Source organism: Bufo gargarizans, chromosome 3 (assembly GCF_014858855.1).
Source record: "Bufo gargarizans isolate SCDJY-AF-19 chromosome 3, ASM1485885v1, whole genome shotgun sequence".
In the NCBI taxonomy this organism is placed as follows: domain Eukaryota; kingdom Metazoa; phylum Chordata; class Amphibia; order Anura; family Bufonidae; genus Bufo; species Bufo gargarizans.
The window spans coordinates 246,083,408-246,095,908 of NC_058082.1; the positions used below are offsets into that span (position 1 = coordinate 246,083,408).

At 45.5% G+C, this 12,501-nt stretch overlaps 1 protein-coding gene across 1 annotated transcript in view; it reads left to right on the top strand.

The window, feature by feature from the left end:
- Nucleotides 1-1,041: 1,041 nt before the first annotated feature.
- EGFL6 (EGF like domain multiple 6) overlaps nt 1,042-12,501 on the top strand; it is a 106,308-nt gene continuing 94,848 nt past the window's right edge. The window contains exon 1 of the mRNA XM_044285352.1: nt 1,042-1,310. Within this exon, the coding sequence (XP_044141287.1) occupies nt 1,234-1,310 (77 nt within the window). The 5' untranslated portion in view covers nt 1,042-1,233. The remainder of the gene's footprint in view (nt 1,311-12,501) is intronic.

Sequence of the window (12,501 nt, forward strand, 5' to 3'; positions counted from 1 at the left end):
TAGAAGGCCACTGCAATAAGTCATTCCAGGCTGTTTCAACTTGGATCCATCACCCTATCCAGTCCCAGGCAATCTTTTTGTGGGAATCACCTGGCAATCAAGATGGAAAGATCTGGCAATCAAGTTGTCCAGGGGAGCTGCTGGATACCCTGAGGAGCACTTGGTGTAGTGCAGACAGTATATGGGTGTGCTCTTTTGTGTTGGTACACCACGTTTCCTAAGTAAAATTAAAAAAAATTTAAAATGACCAGTATTCAGATAGTACATGTCGTAAAATTAGGTCTGAACGGGTGGGAAAAAAATTCCAAGAAAGATCAAGGAAAATACTGTACAATTACGCCAAACAAGGGGAAGGGGACCCCCAGTGGCATCGTCTGATAAAGTGGTCTCTAATCTATGGCTCTCAAGCTATTGCCAAAACACAACTCCCAACATACCCTAACAGCTTCCAGCTTTCAGGGAATGCTAGGAGTTGCGGTTCTGCAACAGCTGGAGACCCACAGGTAGGAGAATACTGCTCAAATTTATAGCTGCAGAACTAACACTGGGTCCATCATAAATGTCCAAAAACATTGTGGTAAAACAATATAATCCATGATGGAAACTCGACATACCCCATTTTATGTTAGTGGAGTTTTCTATTCCTATGACAAAGCAGAAAACGCTAAATATTCTAGTAAATATGAACTAAGCTTCAGTCTTTCATGAAAGTGCTGTCCATCACGTTAAACACATATACGTTATTTTAGAAAATCTGGAGAGAACCAATGGTTAGTAATTTTATAAAGATGAGTGAGACACCATGGCTGTTGAAGTAACAGGCAAGTACTTTTCCAGCTACCCTTTCTGTCACAGGTAGTGGAAACACAGGGTTAAAATAAGGAAAACCCTAGGCAGCCCACTCCTCCCTATGTAAAATCCTGCCACAACCCACCAACCTACTGCGCTGTCATCAGTGACTGTGAGGGCAGACTGGCTGGAATTTCAGAGCAGCCAAGTGTTTTATGCAGCTGCTTAAAGGCAGGAAAAAGGCAGAGCTAACACCCAACAAAAGACAAGCCAGAGGAAAGTGCTCCCCCACTACTAGAGCGCACACAGGGATGGAGTAAGGAGCACTACAGGGACTCCCAGGACTGCCCCTCATTCAAAAGGAACTCCACACAAGTCCTCAGAAGGAGAGAGAACATTGAACTTTACCTCCCAGTAGAAGCTCTCCAGGTCCAGGACGTAGACATGTGGCTGCTGCTGTGGATAACTCTTCTTGGTGTATACTTCTCCTCTGCTGCAGGTAGATTTGCAGAGTCTTCAAGGTCAGTTTGCATGTCCATACATAACCTTATGTTTTTAGTGCATGCCATATAATACCAGGACACATCCAAAGTTCTACCATTCAATCTGAGGATGCAGAACAGAAGCAAACACAAATATAACAGGACACATAGCCATACCTTCTTGTGAAAAGCCAAACCTTCTTGTGGAAATCCAGCTCTCTAATCCCGAGAGATGCTTCTTTTTATTCTTACGCAAATAAGGTTTTCGGTGCACCATAGACGAGGTTGCTCCTTTTGGTGCACCATAGACAAGGTTGCTCCACCATTAACACCGCCCAGCACCTCCACTCTTGTTTGATTGACAGTCCCTGAGCTTTCAAAGTCGGGAGCGATGACACAGGGGGAGCAAGGTGCACCAAATAGAGCAGTCCCCACCCACAGTGCACTTAAAACCCTATTGGCATAAAAATAAAAAGAAGCATGTCTCACGAGTAGAAGTACAAGAAAGGGATGGGTCTGTTTCAGGGCACCTACACTAAAGGGTGGTGTTCTTACTTTGAAACTGATTTTGGAGGTGACAGACTCCATTTAAAGGGGATGTCTTGTTTTATAACACCACAAACCTAGGACTCTAAATTCTGTATATATACTCTTTGTTACCTAGCTATCCCCCAGCTCTGTTCTCAGGAGTGCTTCCAGGGGGATTGCTGTTGATTTGCCCAGGATACAGATCCCTATAGACATATCCTACTACAAATAAACCCTGCCCTCTCTGTCGCCTGGGACTAGGGACCATATGGCATCACAGTGTGTTAGGAATTTAGAGCACTATATGGCATACTATTTAAGTCCTACATATATGAAAGTATAGAATGGTGCACTTTGATGTGTTATATACTTTTATATACCTATATCATTTCTTTACCCATGTGCATATGTGTATAAATCAGTTTGAAGAGCAGTCTGAAGAAAATGCTGTCTGGGTTCTGGGGTCTGTCTCTTGTCTCCGTGAGTAGTGTGCCATAAGTGTGGGGCGTCTGCTGTGTGCCATTGTGCTTGGGCAGCGTTAAATGGAAGCTGAATAAGTGGCAGTCGATTAGGTGAAGTTCAGCAGGAAATAAGCAGTTGGGTAAATTGTTCAAGTCTCGGAGGATGTCATATGGAAGATTTTGTGATTTGCGCCATTATAATTACGCCATGTTTGTTTATAAATCACACTTTCATTATTTTCATTGGGAGAAAACAGGTGCAAAACCGAAATAATAATTTACACCAGATGTTCTCATATAGGGAAAGCCAACAGTAATGTGTTCCAGGAATTCCACTGCTCTGGAGCAGGAGTGTGAACTGATGCATTTTACACACGTCACTTGTTATCTTGCCCTGGAGATAGACCAACTACTGGAGGAGCAGTTCCTCTTAGGCTACTTTCACACTAGCGTTCGATCGGATCCGTCTGCATTAATAACTTAGAAAAAATTGTGAAAGTGTGAAAGTAGCCTGAGCGGATCCGTTCAGACCTTCAATGTAAAGTCAATGGGGGACGGATCCGCTTGAAGATTGAGCCATATGATGACCTCTTCAAGCGGATCCGTTCCCATTGACTTACATTGTAAGTCTGAACGGATCCGCTCGCCTCCGCACGGCCAGGCGGACAGCTGAACGCTGCAAGCAGCGTTCAGCTGTCCGCCTGTCCGTGTGGAGGCGAGCGGAGCGGAGGCTGAACGCCGCCAAACTGATGCAGTCTGAGCGGATCCGCTCCATTCAGACTGCATCAGGGCTGGACGGAGGCGTTCGCGTCCGCTCGTGAGCTCCTTCAAACGGAGCTCACGAGCGGACCGACGAACGCTAGTGTGAAACTAGCCTTACAAGTCAAACTGAACAGGTTACTAAGGGTACTTTCACACGTCCGCAAAATGGTTCCGCATCCGTTCCGCAATTTTGCAGAACGGGTGCAGACCCATTCATTTTCAATGGGGCTGGAACGTGCTGTCCACATTCACATTTGCAGATCCGCACTTCCGAATCCGTGCTTTCGTTTCCGCAAAAAAATAGAACATGTCCTATTCTTGTCCGGTTTAGGCATTGTTACAATGGATCCGCAAAAAAAAACGGATGGCATATGTCACCCTTTTTTTTGCATGTAGCCTTAATGCATGTGTGCTGTCTGCATTTTTTTAAATGAATGGGTCCGCATCCTATCCGCAAAAAAAACCTGAGTGGACACGGAAACAAACAACGTTCGTGTGCATGTAGCCTAAGACCTCCTGTGCTGCCCGTTGCTATATTGCAAACCGCATTTGCGGATCCGCAATACACAGCCGCCGTTCTGTGGGGATTCCGCATCACGGATGCGGACCCATTCACTTCAATGGGTCCGCAAATCCGGAGATGCGGAATGGTGTGGAACGGAAGCACGGAACCTTACAAAAGCACTACAGAGTGCTTCCGTGGGGTTTTGTCCCGTACTTCCATTCCGCAAAAAGATACAACATATCCTATCTTTTTGCGGAACGGGCGGATCGCGGACCCATTAAAGTGAATGGGTCCTCGATCCGCTGCAGCTGCCCCACGGTCGGTGTTCGTGCATTGCGGCCTGCAATTTGCGTTTGTGTGCAGGAGGTGCAGTTCGTGTGCAGGAGGCCTAATGGAGTGGTAATTTAGGGAGAAAAAAATAATTATTTTAAATATTTTTAGTGCATTTTATTGTTGTTTTGTCTTTAAAATGGTTAGTGTTATTGTTGTTGTTATGAGTATTAACCCCTTAAGGACACAGCGAGTTTCCGTTTTTGAGTTTTCGTTTTGTACTCCCAGCCTTCCCGGAGCCATAATTATTATTATTTTTTTACTAATAGCACAATTTTAATACATCAATGTGAACGTGCACTAACAGTGATAAAACACACTAATGTGAATAGACTGCAACTGGTAACAGAAGATATGGGCACCACCCTGTCTGTCTATACCTATATATGACTGAATTATTTGAAAGCAAATCATCAAACGTTGAGCCACACGCCCAAACACAAGTGAAGTTCTTTGCTGGCGCTTGGATTTGGGAAAAATATGTGGGAAAAGATTCGGAAAATGAAATCTCCACTCAATTTGGGCTTAGGAGTGCAGTGGGCGTTTTCATTGGTGATTGGCAGTTACATTATGGCCTTTTGCACACGGCCGTAGTGCTCCTGTGGCCGTATTGCGGCCCGCATACGGCGGTTCCGCAATACACGGGGCACCGGCCGTGTGCATTCCGCATCACGGATGCGGACCTATTCACTTGAATGGGTCCGCAAATTCGGAGATGCGGTGTGGCACGCAACAGAACCCCACGGAAGCACTACTGAGAGCTTCCGTGGTGTTCCGTTCCGTGCTTCAGTTACGCAAAAAAATAGAACTCGTTCTATCTTTTTGCGGAACAGACAGATCGTGGATCCTATTCAAGTGAATGGATCTGTGGTCCGCATGCGGTTGCCCCACGGAGCCCTCACGTTCGTGGGCAAGAGGCCTATCTCTGCACGCACGCTCATGCGGAGGAGGCTGTCAATCACTGACTAGGTCCAATCTGCTCAGCTCCTCTATACCAGACAGGACTGCATCTTGACCACATTTTCAACATGGACGGTTCACTTTAATGGCAGAGCATCATATGTGGGTAATGTAAATCTAAGGGCTTGTTCACACGAGCGTGCCGTTTTTGAGGTCCGCAAAAAACAGATGCCTCCCATGTGCCTTGCGCAATTTGCGGAACGGAACAGGAGGCCTATCACAGAAACACCTCTTCTTGTCTGCAAAACGGACAAGAATAGGACAGGACTCATAATTTTTGCGGGGCCACGGAACAGAGCAACGGATGCGGAGAGCACACAGAGTGCTATCCGCATCTTTTGCGGACCCATTGAAATGAATTGTTCCGTATACGGACCGTATGCAGAATGCAGAAAACGGCCTGTATACGGAACGCAAAATACGTTCGTGTGAACAAGCCCTAAGGCTACAGGCACACGACTGTGCCGTTTTTTGCGGTCCGCAAATCATCCGCATCCGAGCCGCAAAAACTGTGGCTCGGATGCGGACCACAACAACGGTCGTGTGCATGAGGCCTAAGCCTGTATTTTCATCTGGTGTTGCCCAGGCCAAGGTAAACGTATAGCGGTGAATGTGAGAGGGCAGAAGTATCAACAACCTGGATAAACTATGGCTGTCTACTGTATCTCTTTTTGTTAGAAAGGGACACCCAGCAGCCAGCTGTAATCTGAGAAAATCTGGCAGCAAGTGTGCAGTCTTCCAGCAGGGCCACCACAGCGGAAATAAAGCATTACACAGTGCTCAATGAACGCAAAGGGTCCTTCATGTAATGCTTGGACATGTCAAATCCCGAGGGCAAGACAGAATCCTTTGTAGCTGCTCTCCATGCTATTTAATAGATAGGGGTCCTGAATATGGACTTTGGGAAAGCGCTTTCTACAACCCTTTAACTCCAAAGGTCCTGACGGGTTATTTAAAAATAGAAAATCTGCGAGAGCAAGTGGCATGCTACTTATCCTCAGGATTCCACATGGAAAAGTCTCACCTAGATTAAGCCTACTGAATAGGTCAGCCTTGAACTTAATGCTGACAGTGTTATCCAATACATTGCAGAACTGTAAGGTTTACATAGCATCAGAAATCAATATAATGCTATGCGACCCCGGCAGTGCTGGGAGGTCAGGCCGGGAGCTGTCTGATACTCGCGCTCCGAGTCCGGAGTGTACAACTCGCTCGTCTGAAAGCGGCCTTAGAGGGAGTGTGATCCTCTTGGAAGCTTTACGAGTCTATTGAACTTTGACTGCACCATTGCAATAAACCATGAGAATGTGGTATGTTTTTTTTAACTCAATAATTATAGAAAACATTTTTTTTAGAAGGTTTGCCTGCTTTTCATTTTGTCAGCACTTTATTCTCTTTAAATTAAATACAAAGTATTGTACTTCTGTAGCAGCTGGCACAAATGATAAGACCTCCTATAATATCCTATATAGATAATCCATGGTCAGTTTACTGCTGCTGTGAAGAGAAATGTTATCTAAAGGGAAATCCTGATAATAGTGGGTGTAGAATTGGGATAACAGTATGATAGTTCTATTGTTTTCTTAACAGGCCTAGATAAAGATGCCCACAGAAGAGCAGCGATCTTATCAGTATAATATGTGATGCTCTAATTCAGATAGACACCCCCTTTGCTCTCTAGCTGCAGTGATGACCTGTCTGAGAGAGTTAACGGAGTATTCCGGTAGGTAAATATTATCCCCTATCCACAGCTCCGCGCTCGGCTATGTCTTTACCTCCCATAGAAATTAAAGAGGACCTTTCACCGATTATGAAAATGTGAACTAAGTATACAGACCTGGAGAGCAGCGCCCGGGGATCTCACTGCACTTACTATTATCCGCGGGTGCCGCTCCGTTCTCCTGCTATGCCCTCCGGTATCTTTGCTCACTAAGTTATAGTAGGCGGAGATTTCAGTCACTAAGTTATAGTAGGCGGAGTCTGCCCTTGTTCTGCTGTAGCGCTGGCCAATCGCAGCGCAGAGCTCACAGCCTGGGAGGTTATTTTCTCCCAGACTGTGAGCTCTGCAATGCGATTGGCCGGCGCTACAGAAGAACAAGGGCAGACTCCGCCTACTATAACTTAGTGAGCGGAAATACTGGAGGGCATAGCAGGAGAACGGAGCGGCCCCCGGGGATAATAGTAAGTGCAGTGAGATCCCCGGGCGCCGCTCTCCATGTCTGTATTCTTAGTTCACAGTGTCATAATCGGTGAAAGGTCCTCTTTAATGGAGCAGCCACGTATATGTGCAACTGGCCACTCCGATCATTTCAGGGGAGCAGCAGGGGGTACGTGGCCCCTGTTCTCGAAATCGGTGGGGGTCCCAGAGGTAAGGCCCCCACCCATCTGATAGCTATCCCCTATGCTGTGGATAGGGGATAGCTTTTACCTACTGGAATACCCCTTTAAGCTAAACTGCATGCCATGAGAAAAGTCCACGCAAAGAGGAATTTAAAGAGCCAGAACATCAAGTAGAATATATGGAGTGATTTCAAATAATATCTAGAAAACCATCCAGCCATCATTTATAGAAGTGTCCCTTAAAAAGGGTTATCTGGTTATAATTTTTTATCTCCTCTCGCCCACAGTGTCAAGTCTTAGCATGGCCATAATATTTTTTTATTAATCCTTACCGGGAGAGCATGTAATTCTGTAGTGGGCACTTCAGGGATCATGTTCCGTACACTGGGAATGTGATCCTAGCCCCATTTCACCCCACAATGCTCCGGCAGTCTCGGGCAGAGTGCCCCTTAAAGGGCTTCTGTCACCCCACTAAAGTCTTTTTTTTTTTTTTGGGCTAGTTACATTCCTTATAGTGCGATATATGAGAATATAATGTTGTTACTTACTTTCATTCGGCCGTTTCTTATAAAAACAAAATTTTATAATATGCAAATCAGGTCTCTACCAGCAAGTAGGGCGTCTACTTGCTGGTAGCCGCCGCAAAAAAAAAACGCCCCCTCGTCGTGTTGATTGACAGGGCCAGCCGCGATCTCCTCCTCCGGCCGGCCCTGTCAGCATTTTAAAAATCGCGCACCTCTGTTCATTCGGCGCAGGCGCTCTGAGATGAGGAGGCTCGTCTCCTCAGAACTCCCTCAGTGCGCCTGCGCCGATGACATCACCGAAAGAGAAGACGTCATCGGCGCAGGCGCACTGAGGGAGTTCTGAGGAGAAGAGCCTCCTCATCTCAGAGCGCCTGCGCCGAATGAACAGAGGCGCGTGATTTTTAAAATGCTGACAGGGCCGGCCGGAGGAGGAGATCGCGGCTGGCCCTGTCAATCAACACGATGAGTGGGCGGTTATTTGCGGCGGCTACCAGCAAGTAGACGCCCTACTTGCTGGTAGAGACCTGATTTGCATATTATAAAACTTCGTTTTTATAAGAAACGGCCGAATGAAAGTAAGTAACACCATTATATTCTCATATATCGCGCTATAAGGAATGTAACTAGCCCAAAAGAAAATAATGACTTTAGTGGGGTGACAGAAGCCCTTTAAAAGACTGGAGGCTGTGAGGTTGCAGTTCTCCAGTGAGAGGTCTGGTAGGAGTTCTTCAGTAGGTATATTATACTTGCACATCTTTTGCTCTTTCAGGGAACAGATACCCTAATTTAAATTCCTCTGCCCTGATGACGTGCCACTTTAGGAAACTACAGGCTGTGAGTGCTAAAGGTATAAGGACATGTCGATTATAACATTACCAATCAAGTGACTGTCTAAAGTGAGAGATCATAAGGCTAAATGAGATGTCTTTGCTTTTGTACTACACTAGAATAGTAATCCGGTAAATGGAGCTATTACAGAAGGATGAGAAACCTCTTATGTAGCAAAACAGCTGCTGACAAAGTACAGCATGTATCACATTACAAAGAGGTGGTTACAGCCATGTCCTGCACATGTACCTGTAGTGAAGAGCCTTTTATCTCTTCCCCCCTCAGATCTCCGTGAACGTTTGGAGCTTCGCCTGTTGTCCTCTGTCTAAATATTTAATATAACATCATACAATTCAATGTAGTTCTTGATACACGGCTGATACAGTAGATGTACTGGTACAGTCAGGAACAATTTCATCATAGTTACAGCATTAGAATAATGTTATATAATATACATTACTGTATTCAGTTAAAGGTGTTGTTGGGCATTTACTATTGATGACCTATCCACCCAGCTCCCCCGCCGATCAGATGTAAGAGGAGATGGCGCGCACAGTACAACCTTCAGTTTTTTATCACGCGCGTGAAAAACGCATCAAAACGCATTGCACCTGCGCGGAAAAAACGGAATAACTGAACACAATCACAGATAAAACTGACTGAACTTGCTTGCAAAATAGTGCGAGTTTTACTGAACGCATCCGGACCTAATCCGTCACGCTCGTGTGAAAGAGGCCTTATGCCTCATTCACACGTCGGTGTTCGGTCAGTGATTTCCATCACTGATTGTGAGCCAAAGCCAGGACTGGAGCATCCACAGACATAAGGTATAAGGAAAAGATCTGCACCTGCTCTGTGTTTAGAGCCGCACCTGGTTGGGGCTCAAAATCACTGATGGGAATCACTGACCGAACACTGACGTGTGAATGAGGCATTAGGCCTCTTTCACAAGAGTGTCTCCAGATAAGGTCCGGATGCGTTGCGGCAAACCCGCGTGAGTAGATACGCAATTGCAGTCAGTTTTGATTGCAATTGCCTTCCGTTGTTCAGTTTTTATCGCGCGGGTGCAATGCGTTTTGCACGTGCGTGATAAAAAACTGAATGTGGTACCCGGACCGGAACTTCTTCACAGAAGTTTAGGTTTGGGTTCAAGGTTGTGTAGATTATATTATTTTCCCTTATAACATGGTTATAAGGGAAAATAATAGCATTCTGAATACAGAATGCATAGTACAATAGGGCTGGAGGGGTTAAAAAAAATAATAAAATTATTTAACTCACCTTAATCCACTTGTTCACGCAGTCGGCATCTCTTCTGTCTTCATCTGTAAGGAATAGGACCTTTGATGACGTCACTACTCTCGTCACATGGTCCGTCACATGATCCATCACCATGGTAAAAGATCATGTGACGGACCATGTGATGAGCGTAGTGACGTCATCAAAGGTCCTATTCCTCACAGAACAAGACAGAAGAGAAGCCTGGCTGCGCGAACAAGCTGATTAAGGTGAGTTAAATTTAATTTTTTTAACCCCTCAAGCCCTATTGTACTATGCATTCTGTATTCAGAATGCTATTATTTTCCCTTATAACCATGTTATAAGGGAAAATAATAAAGATCGGGTCCCCATCCTGATCGTCTCCTAGCAACCGTGCATGAAAATCGCACCGCATCCGCACTTGCTTGCGATTTCCACGCAGCCCCATTCACTTCTATGGGGCCTGCGTTGCATGAAAAATGCACAAAATAGAGTATGCTGCGATTTTCACGCAACGCACAAGTGATGCGTGAAAATCACCGCTCATGTGCACAGCCCCATAGAAATTAATGGGTCCGGATTCAGTGTGGGTGCAATGCGTTCACCTCATGCATTGCACCCGCGTGGAAAACTCGCCCTGTGTGAAAGGGGCCTTAGGCTACATTCAGACAAATGTATTTTGTTTCCATGTCCATTCTGTTTTATTTTTTTTGCGGATAGGATGCAGACCCATTAATTTCAATTAATGTGCGCACACCGTGCGCTATCCCGATTCCTATTTCCGTTCCGTAGCCCCGCAAAAAAAAAAAGAACATATCCTATTCTTGTCCATTTTGAGCACAAGCATAGGCATTGTTACAATGGATCCGCAAAAAAAACTGATGCCATATGGACATCATTCATTTTTTTGGGGGATCGCAAAACACATATGGTCGTGTGAATGTAGCCTAACAAGCATTTTGTATGTCAACACTTGGGACATTTCTGGGAGTTCAAATGTCTAATGAAAATATAATAATCACAAGGTTTATTTTTTCAACCAAAATGTGCTGATTTAAAGGCCTCTACAAATTATTATTAGGAAGTAACAGAGAATATGCCATGAAATTTCCTGCATAATCCTATCCACTGATAACAAGTTGTTCCTTTGTGGAGACCTGAGCAGATAACTGAACTGCAACAACCCTGCAGGCAACTCTGCTGGATTAAGTGAATTAATACGGGATTTGGCAACTCCATTCACTAATTTAATTTAATTTGCTTGGATGACTGTGTTTAAAGTAGATATCCAATTAGTTTATTATATGACTTCCCTTTTCCTACTATTAGAAAATGTATAAATGGTTATCTGAGATGTATTTTCTGATCGCTGTTTATCGTAAAGGGAGTCCGTCAACAGGTTTGACTGACAGTGCAAAGTACGGTCTGGATAAAGCAGGACAGACATACTTTTTGTGGAGCTTTTGTTTTCAGGAGTAGTATGAAGTAGTATGAAGTATTAGAATATTACATTTTATTCTGCCAGGTTCTGCTCCTGCAAGTGCCCAGGAGGCGGTGATTAACTGAAGTACTCTCTGCTCTGTTCTGTAAGGGTACTTTCACACTTGCGGCAGGACGGATCCGACAGGCTGTTCACCATGTCGGATTCGTCCTGCAGCTATTTCGCCGTGCCGCCGGACCGCCGCTCCGTCCCCATTGACTATAATGGGGACGGGGGCGGAGCTCCAGCGCAGCACGGCGGTGCACGGAGAAAGGCCGCCGGACTAAAATTACTGCATGTCAGGCTTTTTATTCCGGCGGCTTTCTCCATGCACCGGGGACGGAGCGGCGGTCCGGGGCACGGCGAAATAGCCGCAGGACGGATCCGACATGGTGAACAGCCTGTCGGATCCGTCCTGCCGCAAGTGTGAAAGTAGCCTAAGCTGCTTCACAGGGAAGGGGTTGTAAGGCAGCTCACTGCACAAAGCATCCTCGGCACTTTAAAAGGATTCTGTCACCTCTTTTTACCCTATAGAGTTGCGGACATGCACGACTAGATCACCGCTAGCATGTCCGCGATATACCTGTCCCATATCTCTGAGTGGTTTTATTAAGTGTAAACGATGATTTTGTATATATGTAAATCAGCCTGGTAAGGAGCCCAAGGGGCTGTACTAATGGTTCTGGAGTCCAGCCATGCCCCCTGTGAAGGAGCCCAGCACCGCCTGTAACCAGGAATCTCCTCCTTGCTCACAGAGTCATATCACCATAATCTTGCAATGCACGAGCTCACGCATGCGCAGTTCTTTCCCTGTAGCTGATGCCACCACAGGGAAGGAACACTATGCTGACACTGCGCTTGTGCGAGCTCGCGCATCGCTGGATTACAGCGATCTGACTTCATGAGCAAGGAGGAGATTCATGGATACAGGCGGTGCTGGGCTCCTTCACAGGGGGCGTGGCTGGGCTCCAGAACAGTTAGTACAGCCCCTTGGGCTCCTTACCAGGCTGATTTACATATATATATATAGCCATGCATGTCCGCAACACTATAGGGTAAAAAGAGGTGACAGAATCCCTTTAAAGGGGTTGTCCCATGAAAAAAATTCTACTGTTTTCAAACCAGCACCTGGATCTGAATTCTTTTGTAATTGCATGTAATTTAAAAGTTTAGTTTAGTCACTGAGCTATTCAATAAAATGTATCTATATAGCGCCACCTTCTGTTTGTTCTTTATCTTCTTTCTTTGACCT